The sequence below is a fragment of the Pseudopipra pipra genome, chromosome 1 (genome assembly GCF_036250125.1).
Source record: "Pseudopipra pipra isolate bDixPip1 chromosome 1, bDixPip1.hap1, whole genome shotgun sequence".
In the NCBI taxonomy this organism is placed as follows: domain Eukaryota; kingdom Metazoa; phylum Chordata; class Aves; order Passeriformes; family Pipridae; genus Pseudopipra; species Pseudopipra pipra.
The window spans coordinates 8056827-8082321 of NC_087549.1; the positions used below are offsets into that span (position 1 = coordinate 8056827).

At 39.8% G+C, this 25495-nt stretch overlaps 2 protein-coding genes across 2 annotated transcripts in view; one reads left to right on the top strand and one right to left on the bottom strand.

Annotated features, from left to right (window-relative positions):
• TG (thyroglobulin) overlaps positions 1–25495 on the bottom strand; it is a 151678-nt gene that overhangs the window by 37613 nt on the left and 88570 nt on the right. The window lies entirely within an intron of this gene.
• On the top strand, positions 3772–25253 carry SLA (Src like adaptor). The gene is made up of 8 exons (XM_064644466.1): positions 3772–4027; positions 9014–9107; positions 14373–14472; positions 17730–17816; positions 19137–19240; positions 20688–20819; positions 22328–22460; positions 23388–25253. Exons 2-8 carry the CDS (start codon positions 9047–9049, stop codon positions 23605–23607), a joined length of 837 nt encoding a protein of 278 aa, XP_064500536.1. The 5' UTR covers positions 3772–4027; positions 9014–9046; the 3' UTR covers positions 23608–25253.

Here is a 25495-nt window from a genome sequence, read left to right on the forward strand (position 1 = left end):
ATTTCTCTTTTCAAAATTAGAGATTCAGCTGGACAGTAGAAATTCAGATACTAGGAAATGCTGTGGCTCACAATGGTGAGAAGGTGATGAATGCAAACTGGTGCTTTGTGATGATGAATTCTCACTTTGATGTGAGGCTGTGATCAGGTAGCTGGGGCTGATGCCTCTTGTAAAAACTTTTCTTTTGGAACATCATAGCTCAAAAGACCTGTACTGTTGTTATCCTGGCCATCTCAATTCTTTCTCCACAAGCCCATGTTGCTATTCTGATGACATAATAAAAAAGGATATATGGTCCTGTATTTGGGTTGAGTGGCCAGGTTTTGGTAGTGAGAGGCTACATACAGTAACTGCATTGTTGTGCAGAAGAGTGAGAGTGGCAGATCTCAGAGGGTCATAATCATGCTTTACTTCTCATTATTCAGCTCTGATTTAATTTGTAATAAATTAAACTAATTTCTCTCTTTTGTCTGTGATGGTAACTTGTGAGCAATCTCTCCCTGTCCTTTTCTTGACCCACAAGCCTTTCACTATATTTTCTCTGCCCTGTCCAGCTGAGGAGGGCAGTGACAGAGCAGCTTTGGTGGGCGCCTGGTGTCCAGCCAGAGTCAACCCTCCACAGCACTATCACTGTCATCTGCCCCTCTGTCTCCCAACATACCCAGAAAAGACAATTGCCATATAAGCTGCAGTGGTGAATGTCTTTTGATTTCTCATTTAGTTTGGAAACTCACTTTTGAAAAAATTTTCAAAACTCATTCAGAACACATCTAATGATTAGAAACTTCACTGGACTTATTTTTATCAGCCACACTCTGCAAACCCAAAACCACCTTCCTCTTCTCACATCACAACCTTTTGTTTTTCCAACCTGACTTTAAAATTAAATTCTTGCTTGAGCCACATTTTTCTTTTCAACCCATGCACTCCCTGCAAATGAATGCAGTTTCTCTGATGGCTGCAACCAAAGCAGGCTTTCTTTCTGCCCTGAGCCCTGCTATAGGCAATGCAAACAGCAATTACAGTAACACCACCCAAAAACCGAGATCAAAGACATCTAATGCAAACAGTCAGAGCAATGAAATGTCCTGAGAATTCTATTTTCTCAAAAGAGCCAGCTGTACAGCAATATTTTATTTGTTAAAAATAGGTACTCTCCAGGCTCAGCAGCACACAGTTCCCAGCCAGAAGTATCTGTCAGACCATCTGGTTTGACCTCCGGGATAGCCAGGGCTCTTCCATTTCCTGACTGCTGAGCTCAAGTGCTTCCTATCACTTAAACCATAGCTTGTGTTTGACTAAAGCCTGATCTTGCATGAAGCATTTAAACTGGGCTCGGAAATCCTGAGAAATGGATACCACAGCCTTCTCCTTTTCAGTGTGGGCCTAAAGATAATCACTCCACTGACAGAAAATGGCACCTAATTTCTGTTTGAGGCTTTCTTCAGTTTCAGTTAAAGCCAGATTAAAGATACTGTTTAACTCCTGTTTTTTCTCCCCGCAAAAATAAGCAAGCTGCAACTAAGTGACCACTAACTCTCTTTTCAGGTTAGCTTAACGGATTATTCTCTAAAAGAGTGGATTTAAATTATTTTCAGAAGTTGTTTTCAATTTGGAGCCTATTTGTTTCTTTCTCGCAGGCTTTTTTTCAGTATCCTGCACTGCTTTTCCTTAGACATCCAACTTTGCATAGTGGCAAGTGCTTACAAGACATCAAGGTTGCAGGGCTCTGTGTGATGACAGTGATATCATTATCCCAGGCTTTTACAAAGTCTGGCTTCCAGAGCCTGGAGGAGACCAGTTCAGGGAGTGTCTGTCACAGCTAAGAAGCCATGGGGTAGACACATGGCAAACGCAAGCACATAGACGGTAACAGTAAATTGGCAGGCCAGTCCAGCAATGGAAAGGCAGACTGAGATACAAACACTTTTCCCTCCATAACTCTCTACCAGAACTGTAATTTCCAGGTAAAACTGGGGAAGAGGGGAGGGTCCTCTCTCTTACATGAAAAATCACATTTTGAAGAAGGAAGATTTCTTTTTCATACATCAGCCTTTGCAAATCCCTCTTTGCTGTCATCAGAGGCAGACCTGCAAGTGCAATGTTCCTCTCTCAAGTGACTCACTGAGTGTCTTTGTCAGGCACTGTGAGTGACTTGAATAACAGGATATGAATACTTTTAAGCTGACATATAAAGCCCCACTTAATTCGTTTAAACACTTTCTTCCATTGAGATGTAAACTCTATCCTATAAATTATCAAGGTATTAGCTGAATGCACTGAAAGGGTAAACCATCTCTCATCATTGCACAAGAGCATGCAGCCCCCAGTAGCAGGCAGAAATGACATGGAAACTGAGAATTCTATTTACCTCCCTCCACTGCGAACTCATCTGTTCCTCTACACGCACGGTACAAATGGTGTCTGAGACTCACTGAGTTTCCAGGGGACCATGCTCTATCAAGCAAGTCCAACCTGTCCTTTAGTGTGACCAATCTTTCCTGTTCAGTCTGAGACCTGCCCCAGTTCTGAGTGCACTTTAGGATGTAATCTCACTTCTTGTAAAGGCACAAAGACCATCAGAGCCAGTCTAAGGCAGAGAGTGGTGAAAAGGATCAGGAAAAGGCTCTGCCTTTTCCCACATGCAAACCTCGCCTAACCCATGATATTTTAGTAATTCCAGAGACACTGTACATCAGTTCAGTGAATGCCATTAAGGAACATGCATGTCACACCCTTGAGATCTGAAAAAAGCAATAAGGTCCTAGACAAATCAAAACATAACTGGTAGGGGTAACCAAGGGGTGTTATAATAAAACCAGCTCCCAGAGCACTGGCTACAATGCTGTCTAAGCTGTTTGCTGTAGACTGATTTGCTTATTAAGCTCCCTAATGTTTTCCTGTCCCTTCAAACTGAGGACTGTTAGTACAGCCCATCAAAGAGAAAGGATATTCTCCTGAAACTACCATAGCTCCAAATTTTGGCATAGCTTTGGGATTTGATCAGTGTTTCCTTGTTCCAATAACAATTACACAACATTTCTTAGTTTTCATCATCAAACAGACTGGCATTACAATAAGCATCTACTTGAAGCTACTCTGGTGCGAAGTAGGAAGTCTCCATGGGCTTGCTCAGTTTTCTGTTTTGTTTTGTTTTTTTTAAATTTATTTTCCTATACAACATCAGGTATACGAGCTTTTCAGACCACCTCTTGATTATAAAAGCAAAAGGCAAACATTAATAAATTCCTTTGATTTCTATTCATATCCACAGTACTATATTCTTCAGTGCCCTTAGTCAGGTTATTTAACAGGCCAGTATCGTGGTTCACCCACCTCAGACACTGAGATGAAGAAGGTCCTGAGGCTTCCGTATTTTGTACAATTGATGTGAAAATGGGTTTCACAGACAGGCTTTCAATCCCTATTTCTTCATTGCTGATAATAAGCTTCAATTATTTGCAGACAGAGGTATTTTTGGGTACAGAAGCAAAGCTTGCATTCATATTCAGACTCTATAAGAGTGAAAACAGTGTTTTGTGCCTCTTCCTGTCTGTGTGAAAAAAATAGCAAAACTACATAAAACAAAACAGTTGGGGAATGGGGATTACTGGATAAATAAATTTGGAAGAAGAAAAAAACCCAGAAACCGTTTTTGTGTAAGTAATGTAAACCAGGTTATTTTTACTCATTTTTTATATCTGCTAAAACCAGCCCCGATGCAATACGTTAAAAACCTCCCTATTTTTCTCAGCCCATAGATAAAAAGTGCCTTCAGTAGTGACTTGCAACAGGAACCTCATCTGTTGCAAACACTTTGAGCCTTCCTTATTTCTCAGAGAGGAAGTATGTGGCCTGTTTGGCAAATGCTGCTCTACATGACAGCGTGAACTTCACAACACACTCATTCGACCGGCTGCTCCTCGACTTGATCAGCTAAACCTTGCTGGCAGCATGAGAGCAGTATTATGACTACAGCTTTTTTCAGAAATACTGCAACCTGGAATACCATGCCCAGCATTTAAAGGTAATCATTGCTCTGATAATGTTTTAGATTATCTGCATACGGGACCAAATGTTTCAATTTTATTTATTTAAGAGGGAGTTCTATTTTATTAACAATGACAGTATTCAGACCGTGGATTTCAAGTACCACCAAAGGTAGAAATAGAAGAACCTGCCTTGATCCTTTTCTTAAGGAATGATACTAAAGATAGAAGGGACAAGGAGTATTTCTGCTGAAAGCTTACAGTAAGATAGATGCTTAAGCCATTATGCTAACGCAAACTGCGTTTTATTATAACCCAAAATATGAGCCCACAGATTAGTGGGCTTTTTATTCAAAGTGTTAGAAGTGTGTATAGTGTGGTATTTCTGTGTTGTTTCATGGTTGCATGTTTCTATGAATTACTCTGATCAGAGTATTATGTTGTTCTTTCTAAGTGCAAAGGTACAAGTGCCTCAAAGCTGAAAGGATGTTCATTTTGATTGACAACAAATTAAGGGAAATTCACCAAAAAAATATACAGCTTCTGAAATCTAATCTGGTTTTTTTTCCCCCACATGAAAAAATAACAGGATGCTGGTGCTTTCATTTTCAAGCCAAATGGGATTCAGACATTGCCTGTGAACCTTACTGAGAATTAAATTGTAAGATATTGGCAGTATAGATGTGGATGTCAGGAAGCAAAAATAAAATTGGATATAGCATCACAGGAATGATGAATGTCCTAATTTTACTAGTCTGCAGTATTCCTTGTAGAGGGGCTTTACTCGGGTGCTTATTTGCCTTTTAATTTCTCTTATTTTTAATTTCTTTATATTTACTATTCCACAATCATTTTAAATATAACCATGAAAAAGTTCTTCCAAAGTGACAGACTTTCCTATGTTCTACACAGGGACGGAAGGGGAAAACTGTACTACAGGTTTTGGGGACCCCTGATGTAGGTCAGTGGGACTCCTGTCTTGACAGCTGAAGAATTCGCATCTGTTGAGAGTTTTGCCACTGATAAATAGGACGCAGAGCAGGACAGAGACTTCAGATGTTTCCTCACCTTCCTTTTGGCAGCAAAGATCACTAAGCACTAGTAGCTGTGTGTGTGCAGTTATGGCTGCAGCAACCGCCTTTCCTTGAACAGCATGTGCACAAGTGGAAAGGGGAGGGGAGGAAGGACCAATGACTGGAACACTGCAAATGTGATCTTAATGGTTAAAATCAAATTTCCACACAAGCCTGAGGAGGTGGCCGGTGAGCGGGTAGAGCTGCAGGTGGATTTTGGGCTGCAGCCCAGCCGCCCAGCGACTCCTCTGAGCTTAGCAGCAGCTGCACTCCTCCATGCAGGGCTCGAGGTTGGTAGGGTACAGTGACTTTGTCTATCATTTCTCCTCAGTTCTTCCCAAATCCCCCTCAATGAATTATTTCCTTTGGATCTGGCATAATTATGCGCTTCTATGACAGAGGGATGCCACCTCTACTTGTATCCCGAACTCTGTCATCAAGTTTAGATATAAGGAACGAATTTTTTATGGTGAGGGGGGTGAAACACGAAAACAGGTTGCCCAGAGAGGTTGTAGATGCCCCATCCTTGGAAGCGTTCAAAGCCAGGTTGGAAAGGGCTCTGAGCTACCTGATCTAGTTGCAGATGTCCCTGCCAATGGCAAGAGTGTTGGACTAGGTGGCCTTTAAAGGTCCCTTCAATCCCAATTATTCTATGATCCAACAAGTTCAAGTGAGATTCAGTGCCTGGAGCAGATTTGCTATTTCAAAAGATTATCATCTGTAAAACTGTTACTGTTCTGCTATTGACTTCAGTGATAAAAAATGGTTTAGCCACAAGATCTCTAAAGTTTCTGGTAAGTGCAGTTTTGCAGGGTGTCTCCAAATTTCAGAAAAACAACAAAAAATTTATCATGTAGTGATACAATGCATTTATATTGTGGTGCCAACAATCAACACAAGCATGAGCTACTTAAGCCATTAAGTTCCATTACTCACTTGAGAGTAAAGTGCACCTTTTAATCACTTCCGTTAAGTGAATCAACAGCAAGGGTCGCAGCTTTCCATTTGTTTATTTTTATTGAACACTTCTGCCATGGTTCTAGAAACATCTTGAACTCTCTATGACTTTCATCTCTATCTAAGACTTTATGCTACCAATGGCAGTGACGGTAAAAGAGCACGGAAAATGCAATGAGATACGGCAAACACTAATGACATCAAAGTCCAAGACGTCATTGCTCTTCACTGTTACTGAAAGTACTATAACATTCATATTTTCTGGAAGTCAGATTCCTTCACACCTAAAGCAGCAGCATGGGGCTGCATGCTCTGTCCTGATGATTGAGGTTCTTAGAGAAGAATGATGCCTGAGGGCATCGGTCTGGTGCAGCAGAAGCGAGCCAGGCCAGTTTTGGATGCGTTCTGCAAAAATACAAAGTAGGAACTTGCCTGTTGCCCAGTATTTAACCCCTCTGGACTAGACAGTGGTTTAATTGCAAACTACATATAAGAAAACCTGCCAAAAATATTTCAGATGTTTTTAAAGTAACGTTTAGAGTCTCTAGAAAAAATGAAGGTGCCGTGGCCAAACATGCCATGCTTTTAGAAAGTTTGTAAGCATAAGGTAAAATTTTCAGAACTCTTTCTATCATGTACAAATACTACCTATCACTTTCCAAAGTGACTCAGGCACACCTGAAATTAAAAATAGAAAAAACGCCCTTGAAAGCTCTCGGTCACAAGTCTGACACTAGTAGGATGACTTACTTTCCTGGCCCTCGAATACCAAGACCCAGCATATCTGGGTACATAGAGGGGTGCACAGAGGTAGGACCCTCACTTTTATTTTTTTTCAGACCTTTGGAAGACAAAATTTGAGCTATTCTCATCTAAATAACAATTGTATGTGTCAAAATTATATACAGGCATAAGATGTTTATGCTGTCATTCTTGCCATCTATCTGGAATTGCACAACGCTTTTGACAACTGCAGCTCAGTTACTATACATTGAGCAGGATTTGAGTTTCCCTTTTAAATTACTGCAAAAATGCAGGTACTAGAGTGCAGAGCTCAGCAGAGGTTACCTGTCCAGGTATTTATCTCACTTCCCTGGCTGACTTTTTCAGTCCTGTTGAGCTCTCTATTGCTGTGCCCAGGAAACTTTCTGACTAATTTGAAGATGAGCCAGGAACATCTATAATATCTGTAGCCAAAGTACTGGCTGCACTACTTCTCTGGGTATACTTCTTAATGGGATACAACTGAGAAAAACATTCAATAAATTAATATTGGGTCTTGCAGAAAAATATTCATAGTTAGATCAGGAAATTATGATCTTGCAAGCAGATAGTGCCTAAAAAAGTGAATTCAGGTTTCAGTCTTGGTAATTTAGGTGCATGTAAATGGAGGAAGATTTTTTGCTTTCTATCAAAAGGGATCTTTTTTTTTTCAAACATGAATACCCAAATAGCTTATTTAAATTTATGACTGCTGTTTTATTCAGCTTCTAGACTTGTTCTATCAGCCAGTTTTTTGTTCTTGTGACAGTAGATTTCAGACGCCTGTCAGAAACACATTGGCACAGCTGCACCCTACAGATGTGCCACAAGCTCGTTCTGAGTGCAGACAGCAAAGGGGTAATGTGCCATTTGGCCAGAGAAATAGAGAATTCTAGCAAAGAGCCTTTGGGAACAAGCACTAAGAAGTTTGGAAATCAGATGAGGTAGAGTCAAACTGTGCACTACCATCTGTTCTAGCACTGATCTCCTTGCTTCAATAAAGGACGAATTTTCTTTCCTTTGAACAGCATTTTTTTCTGTAGGGTGTCTTCCTAAACTGGCTGTAAGACATAAAAAATTTATGGTAATAATCAACATACTCAAGTTCTGCCAATCTTATTCCAAAAGACAATTAGTAATAAAGTCTTGCTGATGTTAGCAGTTCTGCTTCTCAGAACTGACACCTCTCCAGTTGACACCATCAGTCTCTAGCCTGCATAAGTAAAGAGCAGCACACCAAAGTCAGTAATCATTTTTTAAATACTTAAGCTAGAAAAGACAAAACCATGTAGAATAGCCACACTATGCTGCTACAGCTCCTGATATCATTTTCACAGGGCAATGGACAGAAATATATTTTTGAAAAAATAATTACCCATTTGCTCGTGTTGAGTTACTTTTCTTTAATGTACAGTTTTAAATAGATATAGCTTATTCTCCCCTCCCTCTAAAAATATGCCATAGCAGGAGACACCTTCCACATCCAACGGGTTTTTCTCTCAGTCTTCTGTCAGGGAGAATCAGAACGGCTGCAACAAAGCCTTAAGAAGGAACTATTCCTCTCACAGTATTTAGTTCCACAATTGTCTGATATTGTTTCTTGTACATCCACCAGAACTTTTTAAAACAAGTATCTGAAGAATTTGCACCACTGGCTTTATGCCGTAGGGTTGTTTTGAGATGAAAAAATTTTTAGGCAAGGTGTTACTTTAAAAAAAAAAAGTAAAAAAAGAAAGAAAAAGGAGGAAAAACAACGTTGTCCACATTTGCTGAGAACACGACTGCATCAGAGAAAACCTAGCTAGCAATGTTCTATGTGTTCTATAGTAAAGCAACATATGCACAGCGCTGGAAACCAGGTACATCAGCCTAAATAGATCCTTTGTATTTCCAGAACCCCAAATGCTGAAAAGAATATTTTGTATATGAAATGATTGTATGGGCATGGCTCTGCTGTTACTTCCTATTGTGCTGAGGTACTGGTAATGGAAACTTTTACTACATCGTGTTCTTCTGAGCAACTTCCCTAGCTGTGGTTTTCTGCTATTCCCCTGATAAAAGCACTAAAGTGGTGAGAGTTTAGCAAGTATGTAAAACTCACACGAATTTGACACAAGAGCTCTCAAAAGCAAAACTGTATAAAACTAGAGACACCCAAACTAGGTCATTTCTCATCTGTTGGCACAGCAGGTGTTATTCTGATGTTAAATTTCAATATCTCCTTTGATTTAGTTCCGAAGAACTTTGGCGGAATTAGAGAGCGCAATGGGAAATACTGTGAAAACTCCAAGACCATCTGAAGAAACAAACATGCTGAGCCAAACGGGTAAGCACCCATTTCATTTCTTTCAAGAGAAAATGATGTTTGAAAGATATGGTAGATTCATCCATGTGTCTTCCTTCACCCGCCTGACGTAGTAAGAGCAGACAAGTGCATGACTGATGTGGGAGAAGGACTTCCACTAGACAATGCTTATTTTTAGCTACATTCTAGCTCATTTTCCAAGAAGTACTTTGACAAAAAATCCTAAATGTTAAACTTATTATTTGCCAGTGATCCTTGAAAGATGTTCCTTCCAAATCAGAAAGCATGGAAACACCACTTCAGAAACCAGAAATTCTGTGTTTTGACACAGATGCATGGGATATTTTATAAAAATTTGTTCTTGAAGTTTGGGTTTCCTTCATTTAGGGTTATAAATTTTAATGATGTTATGCTTGCACTGAACTTCATGCCCACTGTAGCACATAACCAACTTGTCGCCAGGTTTATCGATAAGGGTTATACAGAAATACAGGTTTCACAAGGGAAGCTGCCAAAGGTGACTGCAACACATCTGCCCTATGCATCCACATGTGAATAAATCAGGTTGCAAATCCCTCCCTGCCACTTCCATAGGCTGGTAGAGGTCAGGTATCCGATGGGGAAAGCAGGAGGGATGTCATGACCTGCTGCTCCAAACTGTGAGTGAGTGGGTGGAGAGTCAGTGCAGCCTCAGCTCTCATGATGCAGTGAGACAGGCAGCTGGCACAAGAGCTGCAATAAATCACCCCCTGAGGGTGAGGAAGAGAAAAAAGTTTTGATTTTTAGCTTTGGGTTTGGGGTGGGAGTTTTTCAATTACTTTTTTTAGAGGGAGAAGGCATTAATCAAAATTTTTGGGGTTTCCATGAAAGCTGATCTGGCTGGCTGCTCATTATTATAAGGATAGGGAATCAGTTTGGTTTCATTATTGCTGCAAGGAAACCAAGCCCTTCTTTTAGCATGGTCAGGAACCAGCTGATATGAGCAGCCTTGCAGCCCTAAGTCCTAATAGAGCAGAGACAAAATATGACTCAGAGGCCCATAACATAAAATGACAATTTTTAATTATTTTTTTTTTTTTAAGAGTGCCTTATGTTGATATTCCTAACAACTGCTGCCACGAATACCACAAATAACCATCCAAACAGAGACATGCACACACTCAGAGCAGGACCTCACTGAGGAGCATGCCATGGCTGTGACCAATTTTGTACTGTTCCTGCACATGCTAAAACTCAGGATTTAGCAGGGCTAAAAACAACTGCATCCCTTCCTGCGACATAAATAGAACACACCCCTAAAAGATAATTCAGCAAACATTGATAGGACAACAATTACAAGGGGAAAATATCCATTTAGAAATTCATATCTCAATCTACTCGCACTCTCCTTCACATCTAGAACACCGAGAAAGGTGATTTGTTAATCCTGACTGACCTCCTGCTAACACCTGGGGAAAGAACAAGTCTCCCATGGCTGCAGTGGCACCTACCAAGGGCACAGGGATGTCTTGGACACTCCCACAGCACCAGACACCTATGCTGAAACATTCAAAGGCAGGGTTTTAGCCACAAAAATTATCGGAGTGATGGAACACCTCTCCTATGCAGCCTTTTAGCAGCACTTGTTGTCATACAACAGTGGGTGATGGTTTTAAACTAAAATAGGGTAGATTTAGACCAGATATAAGGAAGAGATTTTTTACAATGAGGGTGGTGCAACACTAGACCAGGTTGCCTAGAGAGGTAGTAGATGTCCCACCTCTAGGAACTTTCATCAGGTTGGATGGGGCTCTGAGCAACCTGATCTGGCTGAAGATGTCCCTGCTCATTGCAGAGGGTTAGACTAGATGACCTGTAAAGGTCCCTTCCAAGCCAAACTGTTCTATGATGATTCTATGATTTATCAGCCTATCTTTAGATCCATCTCTTAGTCTGGATCAGACCAGCAAATGGCTTAGATATTGCTAATGAAAGTTGTGAATACAAACATTAGTACTGTCCTGCAAATCCTGTGGAAAAAGACTTCTAGAAATGAACCTGGTACTCAAAGCATATGTTGGGATCAATCCAGTGAGTTTGTATCTGTTTGTCTTCCTGAGCAGATCAAACTCCAAATCACATTACAAAACACAGAAGATTTCTGCCAGGCCAGGAACATCCACCTTTGATTTAACTGAGGCAAAAGATCCAATCCACAGATTACAGTCTAAATAGTTATTAGGAAAAACAGGTTTGACACTGGTTCATTTCAGTAAGACTGAATAAAATGAAGGACTGAAATAGAAGGGAAAGAATGAAAGGAAAGAATGTCCAGCAAAAAGGGGGAAGAAACAGATAACTGAAGTCTGCAGACTTGATTTGCAGTGTGAATGTGTTCATCAAACCCCTGTGAGCCCTTGTGCTGCCTGAAAGCTGCACTGAAAGCAAAACCTTGTGCTTTCCCCACCACCAGTGTACCAGTCTTGGTCCCGAGAAGGGGAACAGTGTAAAAGCTGCATTTCCCAAGGAGGCATTTGGACTCCAAGGATAACTGCACCCACCTGACAGCACATTGCACGGGCATCCCTGGCATAACCCAGGTATTGATAACAGTAGCCAGGGCAGCAAGAGATCAGTAGGGATTGTGAGCCCACCCCCTCTTCTCTCCTCCCTTGGGACCCTGAATCAAAGGTTAATCCCTACTGAGCTGCACTTCCATAGCTCTTAGTTTCCAAGCCAGCTGGTTCAGATCTACTTTGGGCACCAGAGTGTGACTCTGCAGCCACACCTTTCAGTGCTGCACAGACAGTCTCCGAGATGCAGAGTGCCCTTGTTCACCCCCTCTGGTACACACCATGCCATAAATTATAGTATTTCTGCTGCACAGTAAAGCTGGATGATGCATGAAGTTCATTCCCAATACACCCATGGACTACACCAGTGCACAGCACAGCAGGTTTTTAAGGGTGATGAGCTGAATCTGGATGCTCTGCCTGTGCTCTTCCTACACTTTTATAATGTTTCTTAGTCCATTCACAATGAATAATTTGAAGGATGCGATAATCAGTCTCACACTTTGCAACACATTCAGGGATGCAGACATCTAAAATTAGCATGTGTTTCACATTCATTTCCTACTCTTAAAAACCCACTCAGTATTAACACCTGATTCAGTGGAAATGATCGTGCTTCGATCTTTCCACTCTAACTTTTGATGTGTTCCATTTCAGATGTAACCTACACTTGCACTGCGGAGGTGAGCTTGTGTTAGAAAAACTTAGCCAAATCTTTTTTCTTTTACAACTAGAAAGTGTGGGGAACTCATCAGATCAAATCTATTAGATCACTGAGTGGAGAAAGAGTGTAATATGTTTAGTTCCTGTTTCCAGTCCTTTGTGTTTGTAAGGAGCTAGTCTGGGTTCTGTGAAATGTTGTAGAGTGCGGTGGGGTGCTTTGCGTGACCAAAAACCCCAGTGAGGTTTGATTTAAATACCAATTAAAACAAAGTCCTCTTTGTGAAGAACGAGGAGCCCTCTATACTTTAAGTATATGTAGTTTAAGAGGTAACATTTGCATGGATGTGGAAGCTAACAATATGATGAATTCCCTCCTTTTCAGAACTATAAACTGACATGCAAAATTGAAACAAAAAACAAATATAAAGATGAAAGTGTAAGTAAAGTAACACAGGTCTTGCTAGAGTAGAGAAAAAGTCACATACTCTACAGTGCGTAACGAAATGCAAACCACCAGCACACAAGGAAGAAGAAAAGCACTTGTTTTCTGCCCTTTCAGTATGGAAACAGAACATTTATAAATAAACAACAGAACTTTAAAAAAGGCATTGCTAAAGACATTGTCATTAAGGTCAAAATAATTATATTCCACGTAGAACTGTTGTCTTACAACCTGCAATGAGAAATTAAGTGATGGCACTTTATCCTCATTTTGTAGTTCTTAAAATGTACCTTCTGGCCTGTATTTGTAGCCCTGGGTAAAGATTTTTTTTTGTCAAAAAAAGACTGCACCAATGCTTAAGTCTTGTTAGGCCTCAGGTACTAAGTAGTTTCATAGACAGAGAAAGTGTGACCTAAGTTTTCTGTGAGGAACAAGGAAGCAATCAAAGGCTTAGCACAGAATTTCTTCAGCAGGGTTGAACTAATTGTATAATAAATTACAGTAGATTAACCACAACAATTGTCTGTACTGGACTAGTCTTGTTTAATTCAGTCACACTAATCAACTAAGAAAACCATGGCAATACTAATACTAAACACACTGTCAAAATAATCATAGAATGGTTTGGTTTGGAAGGGATCTTAAAGATTATCTAATTCCAATGCCACTGCCATGGGAAGGGATGCCAAGCACATCAGGTTGCTCAGGGCCCCATCCAGCCTGGCCTTGAACACTTCCAGGGATGGGGCATTCACAACTTCTCTAAGCAACCTGTTGTGTTTCTTTTCTGCATGTTTCCTTCAGCCTTTTATTGTTATCAGTTTCTAAGGCCCTGAGACACACGGGCTGAAAACACAGAGTCAGTTTCAGCATTCATTCAGGATGTTGCACCTAGGTTTCCGTAAAAAGCTGTCCTCCTTAAAGAGAAGTTGGCAAGGAATCTATATTAAATGAGAAAAACTAACAAGATACAGAAGTGTGTCTAATTCTCTGTCTCTTTATCTCCTACCCCGAATTCATTCCCATTTTTGCACATGTTGAGCTACAGAGTCCAGTTTCCACACAAAGGGGAGAACAAAGTGCAGTGGTTGTTCATCAAGCTCATTTTAAAAAGTGATGGAAATGGGAAATATTGGCCAGACTCTCATTGACCTCGATCGAAACTCATTTTATACCTTTGAAAAGGATCAGTGGCGCTAAATGATGGAACAATTCAACATGCATCTTCCTTGTCTTAAATATAATGCTACAAAACTGTAGTTAGAGGCAATTACAGCGCCATTAGACAGTGGCATTACTCAAACTGCGTTACTTCCTAATACTATAAATACTTACTAATTTTTCTAGTTTCAAAATGAATATGTCCTTTAAATATGGTAATTACTAGAAAAAGTGGTCTAAATTTAGCTGCTTACAATTAACCAAATTACTTTTTTCATTTCTAGCATCTTCACATTCTTATAAAGCTCTAGGTTCACCTTGAGCTCTTTATGTTTACCAAGTGACATTTCAGAGATTTTTTTTCCCATTTGATCTACTACATAAAATATATCATACTTATTGAAAAATCCATTTCTGTTTCAGAACTCTATCTCTGTTTTAAGTGATGTTTTCTTTCTCCTTTAATAGGCCAGGAGAGTGACTTCCTTGCTGTCCTGTACGATTATCCTTCAGCAGACATAAGCCAACCTATATTTCATGTAGGGGAAAAACTACGTGTGCTATCAGAGTAAGTTGATCAATTTATTTTTAAATTAGGTTTTATTACAATTGATGCTAAGTTCTGTTTTATGCACCTGGTCCAAATTGGATGCAGTTCAGCAGAATAGAGTTCAGAATTGTCAAGGAAGGATGCTTAGCCATGGTGTAAATTTACCTGTATTTTAAGAATTTGGGATTACAGATTGTTCTTTGATTCTTAGATTCCTCTAACATGGTTACTTAAGCTGATTCAGACTCTATTCTAAAATAGGACTCAAAACAGAAATCTGCTTTAAAAAATGATTTTCAGAAGGTATTCCCCCAATGTTAGTGGAAAACAGATTAAGAGCCAAAATAGTTTGAATCACATAAAATAGGAAAATAATTCTGAAATTCTATATGTCAAATGTATCTTTCATTTTCTCTCTCATCCTTCTTAATCCAGCAATCCATTATGATTCAGTCTTAGAATTTCATCCCAGATTTAAGGCAAATCTAACAAAAATAAAATAAAAAGTAGCACTTTTTTCCTTCTTTTTCTATTTTTTTATGGATTTTGCATTTTCTTAGTGGGGAAAAATAAAAGTCAGTGGCTTCCCAGTCAGTTCCAAAATTTATCAGCCCCAGAAGGAGGCAGGCTTAAGAGCACTGTTTGAGACTGACCTTAAAATGAAAAATGGAAAGTTAGCAGCCCTGATATTCTTTTATGCACAACTTGTATTGGTGCACAGTGACCTCCCAGAAGCTGCTTGGCCTCACAGCCACGCTTTGCACTGCTCAAAATGAAATGAAAGATTTCATTTTTGCAGCTGGCAGAGCAGATGGATTCAAGGAGAGACCAGACACATTCATAGCGGAGAAATCCTCTGAGGACTTTAAATTCATAAAATAAATTCTCTACCTGAGAGAGTCAAATGGCTGGAGGACAGAAGTACTCAAGAGAAGTATCATGGATGGTTGATGAATTCTCAGACTCTTCTGCAGGCCACCATGACCTGCAATGGCCTTTGTCAGTCACAAGACACAGGACTGTGTGGACCTTTGGTCTGACCCAGAATGGCTGCAGTTACGTTCTGCTTTCGCTGCTTCCCTGAACCTAAAGGTCATAAGATTGTACCACTAGATAAATCTTCTGCTGATAGAGAGCTTCCCTAAACCAGGGGGATTCTGCTCTGGTAACTTCCAGCAGTTTAAACCTTGCTCCAGTTTGCATAACATACATGACACGGTACAACTGCTTCAGCTTGGGAATTCCAGCTTAAAGCCTCAATCTCAGCTTTCACCAGCTACGAGCCCTCACACCACCACACAACTGCATATGCCTGTATAAATGGTAATTATATGTGTGGCATATCACATGCATACACATGCTGCAAAGTACAATCTACTGGAAGAAAAACTTCTGAAAGAACACGTTTTTGCAGCAGAAGCTTTTGGCATGTTTGCCTGTTGTGCAGTGATCAAGAGCTTCTCCTGACAGTAAATAAGAGGCAAAGCAAGCCTTGATGGGAACTTTCCCCTTCCTGTTTTAAATCATGAGCTTGTTCACAGAAGACAGTTCAATGGCCTATGCAAACCATAGTGTCCTAATGAAGGACCTGTTCTTCCCTACTGGGGTATGTGCTGATATTGGTAGGAACTATTTGACTGCAGCATCTTCCTGCTCATAAGCTGTAGGCATACTCTTCTTCTCAAGTCATTAAAATAATTACAAGAAAAAAGAAGAATAGTATGGCAGAACCAGAGCACAGGTGATGAGGAGTCACCACAGAGAAGTCAGCATGAGCAGGGAGCACATACTGCTTTTACAAGGGCAGCTTTTCAGCCTTCTGCCAAAGCAACGATGTGCAGCAGCAATCAGCCCCACCAGTCCCGCCAGGAACATGATATATGGAATCTACATAGGAAACACAAGTCCTCACAGATATTTGTGGTCGCTCTGGGTTGGCAGGATTGGATAAGCACCACTGACACAGTTTCTCACTCTCCACATTTGTCAGGCACCTTTCATTACCAGATGAACAACTGCATTTAGGTGGCAGCAGTCAACCCAAATGTCCTCCAAGATCCCCCCTCAGATTACATAATTTCTGTAGCTCCTGCCCCAGGAGACGTGTGCTGCTTTGGTAATTTTAATCATCATAGGGATTTTTCAGAGTTAGTAATATTAAAGTTTGGAGCACAGGAGATGATGAGTCTCTCCAGTTTTTTCTTATTGCAATTCTTGGTTCTGTCTAGGAGAGTTGTGAGGAAAAGAAGACAAAAATAACCTAAAATTCTTATAGATAGTTTCATGTCAGCTGGAAAACCACAAACAAAACTTGTGGGGCCCTGAAATTTCCAGCTCCAAGCAGTAGATACTTCTCTTTTTCCCTCAGCATAGACATTCTGGACCATGGTCCCAGTGGCTGTAACTCATGACATTTCACATAAGAGTTTTCAGCTCAGCCGTTTTGACGTACGCTGAGACTCTGGTCTGCAGTCCGGACATTATTTGAGAACCTTTATATGAAAACCAGCATTCAAACACAAGACACTATTATTTGGATTTAAACTCTTAAAGTGAAGGTGGAGAGAATCCATCACTCATCAGCATCCTTGCACTATCACTAAAGCTCTGCAGCATCCCTGTGAAAATTTGGTACCCTGGATTTCTGAAGGTATTCAAAAGCCAAAGCCAGCATCCCATATCACAGCAAAAAGCAAAGATATATTGGTGAAAATACATATGTCCAGTCACCTGGCTTCAGCTACAAGGTCCTTTTCATTGGAGTCTGGTCTGCAACTCATTGAAGACAAGGAAAAGAGCAAACCACAAACCAGGTTCTTTTGGACTGAAAGCCTGTTCCAAAGCAAACACAATCCGTTTCCCAAGTACCTCTATCCTGATGTTACAGGAGTAACTACAGGGCTGTCCAGACACAGCACATTCAGCTGTAAATGAAATATCTTGGGTACAAGTACAAGTCTAGCTGTGGGAAGGCAGAGCACAGTATGGTTTAACCACTAAGTATTTACCCTTCTTCTTCTGACTACAGAAAAATATTTTATTACTTACGTAATTTAAATGGAACAAACGTAGCTTATTTCTGTGTCCAAACTTAATTCTCAAGTAGGTTTAGAAATGGAACAACTCTAAATGGAACGAATTTGGGTCCCTTTCTGAACAAATAGATTCAGGAGCACAGAGAGAAGGTTACAGGCTAACCTATATGTCCACTAATTTCCAAAATGAGAAGCATCTGAAATGCATCTGAAAATATCCCTTCTTTTGCTTTCACACAGTGAAGGAGGCTGGTGGAGAGTCCATTCCCTTACAACAGGTCGAGAAAACTATATTCCAGGAAAATATGTAGCAAAGGTTTATCATGGGTAAGTTAATGCATTTCCCACAGCCTTTCAACATGTTTCTACATATACTGCTCCGATTGGTTATTCAGTGTCATAATCCAAACCATGGCAATAGTGACTTGACAGACAGAAATTTTATTTATTGACAGTCTAAAATAGCTCCTTTGAAAACTGAGAACATCAAATCCACATATAAATTTAGATTAAATGAAAAGGAAAAAATCTTTCTGTTAAATGCTGGAAAGGGCCAAAACCACCTCAACTGTCATAGAAGATTTTTAACATACTTCCATTGCATGAACTGATCTCTAATTTTAAGACATTGATAAAGAGAGCCCATTTAGAATGAATTTTTAATATTTACAAAGAGTAAATTTTAAGCTAGGTTTTCCCATGGAAAACAGACCAAAAAGAACAAATAGAAACACTAATAAGTCATTCAAGAATGTAAACTCTCTCACTGGAAGAACTAAGGAAATTCAGAGATTTCTTGTTGCCCTGGACAGCACTCAGGGGAAAAAAAGAACATTAAAGCACACACTGAGAAGTTTTCTGGCAAAAGTTTTAATACTTGCCTAATTTTAAGGATATGAACTGTGAATTTCACTGTGAACTATGCAAGCGCTTTTATATTCTCCTGAAACAGAGATGCTTTCCCAAAGACAGGGCAATGGTAATGGAAGCTACTGACTGAAACCTTCCCCAAGAGCATTTTGATGACAGCAGACTAGACCAAACACATGAGAACAACTTTAAAATAAAATGCCAGTAACTCTAGATCAGCTGAGCAAACCCAGTTATGTGGTCAGACACTGGCTGTGACAAAACACAGCAGTGCACCAAGCTGTGGTGAAAATTAGTAGGACTAATTCCTTTCTCTACTAAGCTGATTAACTTAAATGGCTGGACTGTTCACTAGAAGAAGCAAAATAATTCTAACTTATCTGGGGTTTATTTATGATACAATTTGGGGTTAACAAACGTGGTTTAAATGAAAAAGAGATATTTAACTAATGCCACAGATGTCATCAATATACCATATGAATCAGTCTCTAGAAATTCAGATCAAGACAGCTCAAAAAGTTTTGTTTTCCTTAATAAGTCCAAACCTTATTCATTCTTCTCTTTGCCTCAAAAAAGTTAATGGAACTCAAAACCAGCAGAATTTTCTCCATAAACTGGGGAAACATGCCTGAATGTAGTTCAGGGAATAACTGTAGAAAGCCACAGTGTTATTTTTGCAGTCACTTTTCCTGGCTAATGCAGCACATTCACAGCCACATGCTGCTCTCTGTTTCACTGCTGTCCAAATTTCAGAATTTGTTTTTTCCTGCTTCACAGCTGGTTATTTGAAGGGCTGGGAAGAGAAAAAGCTGAGGAACTTCTACAGCTACCCAACACCAAGGTCGGCTCCTTCATGATCAGAGAGAGTGAAACAAGGAAAGGTGAGAAAATACAATTTTTCCCCCCTTGATCTCATTAACATTAACAGTTTTACAGCTCATTAATTCACTCCCTGTCCTGCTTCATATGGATCAGTCCAAACCCAGAAAATGCAAAGGCACCCAGTGCAGCACGCCAGACTTCATCAGTCACCTACATTTTGAGCAGTGCTGGAAAGAGGGTTAGTGATAGCCATGGAAAGTTCCACGGGCATCAGCACAAACAAGACACAGTTGTTTAAACACTATTATTTACTTTGGTCTCATGCAAACCTTATGAGGCAGTGGGACTTCTCAATTTTGTTTACTTTTTAAAAATGAAATGCCTTCAGTTTTGTTTTCTTTCTCTTGCTACATGGGTATTGTACTGTACCAACTTTATACTTTTATTCTCTTCAATGGCAACATAGAATCCTAGAAACCCTGAGTTGGAAGGCACCCACAGGGATCATTAAGTCCAACTCCTGGCCCTGCACAGGACCACCCCAAGAATCACACCATATGCCTGAGTGTTGTCCAAATGCTTCTTGAACTCTGTCAGGCTTGGTGCTGTAACCACTGCCCTGGGGAGCCTGTTCTAGTGCCCAACCACCCTCTGGGTGAAAAACCTTTTCCTCATTTCCAATCTAACCTCCCCTGGCACAGCTTCATGTCATTCCCTTGGGTCCTGTCACTGGTCACCACAGAGCAGAGCTCAGGGCCTGCCCCTCCTCTTCCCCTCACGAGAAAGTTGTAACTGCAATTAGGTCTCTTCTCAGTCTCCTCCAGGCTGAACAGACCTCTCATGTGTAATGTGCTGTCTTCCTTTTCTGAAGCACAAGAACATATCCTAATGTCATGACACTACGGTTAAAAGAGAATAATAAATCATCTACTCTGACTTCTTGTGTACCACAGGCCAAACAGTTTTTTAATACCTATACTAAATTCAAAGAAATTTAAGATTAGCATTCAGTCCTTGCCAATAAATGCTGCATAACAGTTTTAAACAAAGAAACAGAAAAATCTAAGTGGCCACCTCCTATCTCCTGCCAGGACTGCATTATCAGGTCTCAGCTACTACATGAATTGAAGCTGACTAAATCAGCACATACCAGCCTGTGAGTCTGATCTCCCTCTTCAGCAGAAGGCAAACAATTTCTGCAAAGGCCTATTTCCTTTACATCATTTCAAAAGATCCCATACCAGCAAAAATACAGGAAAAGCACACCAGAAATTTTAATTCAACCAAAATCTCGTGCCCTGATGTTGTACTCTTTATTTTTCTTAAGTATATATAAAAAGTATATTATATAAGTAGAAATTAGGATGGCCACTCAGTTTTTTTCAGATTTTTCTGGGATGTTTTGGATAATGGCACCACATCTTACAGATACTCTGGTTGTAGTCACTCTTATCCACCCAGAACTGCAGCTCTACTTTGGTGTGAATAGTTCTTCTCTTTCCCCAGGGTTATATTCCTTGTCAGTGCGACACAGGCAAGTGAAACATTACAGGATCTTCCGCCTTCCAAATAACTGGTATTACATCTCTCCACGTCAAACCTTTCAGTGCCTTGAAGACCTGGTCAATCACTACTCAGGTAAAAAGAAGTATAGAATAAACCTATTGTCTACTGGCAACTGTAAAACTATATATCAAAGGCCCAGAACAAGAAGTTTTGCCTATGTCCAAGACTTGCAAATACTGCCACAATGCAATGGAAAAATTGTTGGCTTATAGTCTTTTACTTTATTTCTCACCCTAAACACAAATATGCCGCCCTTAACAGTACAACTGAAATCAATCCAAGAACTCAGCTAAATAAAGTCAGATAGGCTTGTATTGTACATGATATTGTATGCCCATGTCAATAACACTATTTGGGCCAAACACTAGTGTCTAGCACTTCCCTAGAGAACATTCAAATACAGTTTGGAGGTCAGCAGAGGTCAGGAATGCCCAGCCCCTCTCAGAGCACACAAAGTCAAAGTTTGAGCATACAAAAATGTTCAGCTGTATGGATGCCATGTACCCATGGTTCTGGCTTCCAGAGCCAAAGTACAGCTCCTGGGTCACTGTGTTTACCAGTATGAACATCTCTGCCATTTATTTGTTTATCATATAGACAGGCAGATAGCATTAGGGCATGCAAGACAAGATTCTGTAATCACATTTCCCCTAAGAACCACTACAGCACACAATGTTAAAACAGAAAACTCTCAGAAATGTTGTAAGCTTCTTCCCTATCACTTCAGAAGAAGAGTATGGCTGGAATTTATCAGCAGAACTTAGCTCAAGGAGCTCAAACTGTTAACTCAAATCTAGATTCAGCTGTCACTGTTACTAATATCAGTCCAGTGGATGACACTTGTTTCAATGGCAGTTTTCCAGATTTATGGCAATTCAACGCGGGTTCAGAGAGACAACTTTACAAACTGCACAATTAAGTGGCTGCAGTTACCATACATGATAATGAGAACATTTTAAAATGAGGAAGGAAATTGCAATAAACTAATTGCCTAAAAGTTACAAGAGAACAATAGGTTCTGTGCTTTAATTAGTAATGGGTACTCTGTAATTTTTAAAATGTGAAGTTACCGTACCTGCATATTTCATAGGTAAATGAAAAAGTGTACTTTTCAAAGTACGAAGTACCTTGTACTCTGCAAAAACAGTACTCTGATAAACTAGGGAGAAAAGTCATATTCACATTCAAAACATGCAAAAGAAATGTTCAAGTCCAACAATATAAACAGAGGAGTAAGAATTTGGACAGGATTTTTATTTTTGTATTTATATATACATGTGTACATATATGTACATATATATATGGTTCATGTTTCTGCTCTGTCACAAACTTCCTTCTAGTCTCTGAGCAAGTCACTTTATCTTTCTGTGTCTCAGTTCCTCACTTGTACTGTATAAAATATACTCTGTGATAAATTAAAAGGCAAAGGTATGAGGAAAGGAAAAAGTTAAGCCTGTGTTACTGTGTCCTTGCTGAGAACACACAATTTACTGAGTCCAAAACTGTTTATCTGAGCATGTGCCAAGGAAAGAAAACAGTGTCAAACACTAACTGTCTGTGTATTCATTTTCCCCATTCAGAAGTTGCTGATGGTCTCTGCTGTGTCCTCACAACACCTTGTCTTACCCAGTGCACTAACAACAACACCATGACGAATCCAGTTCCTCCTGTGGTGATGAGGAATAAAAATTTCAACTGGAGAAACATTCACAGGTACCACATTTAACACAGGCTGCCAGAAACAACAAGGGTGTTTTCCAGTCCTTGTATATCCTTGTACTTGCAACAGAAGATACAGCCATTTCCTCCTCCTGAGACCAGTTTTAAAGATTAGACAATCTTCTGGCAGCAAGTTAACCCATGAAAAGTGGATGCCCAACTCTCTAACTGATAATCTACATCTAACTTCGAAAGAAAGTATAGTTATCATTTAATCATTTCTGCTATCCAGCTATCCACATATGCAGTCCCCTTAGGACTCCTGAGTCCTTTCCAACGAGGGGGTAGGAGTAAGAGCCAGGTCACAAAGCCTGGTCAGATCCACCACCACTGGCACACCAATGTGCATTGGCTTTCAGGTGAGCCCCAACAGAAGGGGTTCCCCCTTGTTCACATGGTGACCATCCATTAGGCAGCACAGGTGCAGTGAACACCTTATCCCAGACCTATTGAGTCTCTCTCAACACACAGCCCAAACTGAAGTTCATGAGATTTCTAATATCACAACTGCAACTAGAGAAAGTAGGTCAGGTTTCAAAAGCTGGGGAAACAACCACCCTCAGAAACAAATGCACCTTTTACTTTTGAAGCGTAAATTTCCCTCTACTACTCGTCCATCACAAAACATATTCATGCTTACAAAGGCAAGAAAATTTTGTGCAGTATTTAGGTCATTTTTCCTACAGATTAAGAAGAGAGTATAGTTGCTATTTCCTTTTCAGATGCCAAAAAATATTAAGATATTACTGTTGTACTGGTTTTTTTGAAAATTGCTAAGTGACAGAAATTTTCAGTGATTTATGAGGCAGGAATTTTTTTATACAACAAAAATAACATTATTAGGTTTAACAACTGTTAGTAGTATAACAATAGGCTCAGTCCAAGTAGCTGAAACAGTAATAAGATTTTGTTCTTTTAAAGGCTGGAGGTGACTGAAGATACCAAAAGCACTCTGGCAGCAATGGATGACTCTTGTCTCAGCTATGGCCTGAGGGAAAGCATTGCTTCCTACCTCTCCCTAACAGAAGATGACAACACTTCTTTTGCAAGTGCCAGAAAGAAAAAAACCCAATCTCTTATATACACAGGGAACAAACGTAAAAGTGCCCTTCACTTGCCACCTACGTACTACGAAGACTAAATATAAGACAATCAGGGGGAAAAAAAACAACAACTGAAGTGTTAGAAGAGAAATCCAGAGCATCCCGTGGTCCTGCAGTCCTTCAACAGCTAAGAAATACAGGCACCCCAGCTGGTGACCCAACTCTAGAACTTCTGCATTTTCTCTTCTGAATGCTACCCAGAGACTTTCTCAAGGGTGTTATCTCAGCCATAGCATATGCTGGGAACGTCTCCAGTGCACCTGAAATTAGAACTGGCTCACATACAGGATAAACTGAGATAGACTCCAAATCAAAAGCCAGGTGAGGCAGGTGACTCTTCAGCAAGGGTGATGCCCAGCACTGTACAAAGATCACTGCATAGGGAAGGACTAACTGCAGCTCAAGAACTGAAATTAAGTCTTGCTCTGGTATTCTCCACAAAGCTGAAAACCACCTTCACAAAACCTATCTACACTGGAGAAAGGAGCCTTTTTCTTCTCAAGGTAGAAGATCCATTGTCATTAACAATGGGTCAGAAAGTTGTCAATAACTTCAAGAAAGTATTTAACACCCAGCGTCCAAGAAACATCTGATTATATTGACTCCGTACTTACTTTTTAGGAGAAAAAATTAAAATCATTGACTTTGCAGGTTGCATTTATATCATCTGCTGGCAATGGCTTGCAGCATCATAAAGTAGTCACAAAATTAAGAGCAGGCTTAATTCACTGAGAAAAGCAGTTCCTGCTTATCCCTGCGATGGGAGTACAGACTTATCCAAACATGTAACTCAGCTGCTTACAGCGTAGCAGATATAAAACAGAGAACAAAGAGGGGGTTAAGCGAAAAGTAAAATGTGATAATATTGTGCCTAACTGCAAAGGTTGGCTTGCGAAGGTGTGACCTTTTATGTGTAGAGGAATATATTTTAACTTCATCTTCTGAAGTAAGCCACATATTTATGTATAATATTTATATTATTAGCAGCTTTTAAAATAATTAAACTAAGAGAACAAATCACTAACAGTGGATGTTAAAGATTTTTCCTAATTTCTTGTCTGAAGAGTTATGTCAAATAGTAATAACACTTTTCATCAAATCACTTAAAGATTAAAGGGTTTTCTGAAATTTCATTAATTTTTCTATATGTATGTACCCTTTGCTAAGGGGATAAAAAGCAGGTAGCATGTTCCTTTGAACTTGCCTCGTGATTGCTTTCGAAATCAAGCAATAACTCACATCTGAGGGTGTAAAAGTCCACAACTTTTGTTCTCAAGCTGACATATTTTCAGTCCAATATTCTATTGAACCTTTTTGTGCAGATTTGAATAATGAAGATTTGGAGAAGTAGAGAACTTCTCTACTTCTATGTGTGTGTATATATATATATACATGTAAATATATATATATATATCACCTGTAAACACATCTGTATGCTCTTTTGATCTTGTATCAGGTCATTTGCACTAGCAAGAGAGATTCATAGATAAATGTATTTCACAGCCTATTTAAACACATTTCAGAATGTACAGGATGAATGTAATTGGCTGGTAAAAATTGAACTCCAAAAAGCAAAAGAAACTCAGAAACTCCAGGCATTTGCATAATCTCATCACTGTTACTGATCATTAATATGTTACAGTGACTGCATTTTATCCATGAAATATATATGGGGAGCATTACAGATTTCTAAGTCATGACTTGTATTTATTAATTAAAATAATATCCAGTAGTTACTTTGTATTGCTTTTAGAAAAAGAAAAACCTAGTGTGCAACTAGTTCAAGCACTCAGTCTTGCAATGCCACTGCCAGAATGTATCTTTGACAGAACACAACAAAAGAATCCAAGAGCCCATACAATCGGCAGCACTTGGAACATTCTCTGTAAGAAGCGTTGGAAGGGACCTCCAGACATCATCTGGTCC

What these genes read in the sequence shown, in the direction of transcription:
- SLA (XM_064644466.1), top strand. Translation starts at nt 9,047, where the DNA reads ATGGGAAATACTGTGAAAACTCCAAGACCATCTGAAGAAACAAACATG. An exon ending in GTAGCAAAGGTTTATCATGG is followed by an intron (nt 17,817 to 19,136) that starts GTAAGTTAATGC and finishes CCTGCTTCACAG; the next exon opens with CTGGTTATTTGAAGGGCTGG. An exon ending in AGAGAGTGAAACAAGGAAAG is followed by an intron (nt 19,241 to 20,687) that starts GTGAGAAAATAC and finishes CTCTTTCCCCAG; the next exon opens with GGTTATATTCCTTGTCAGTG.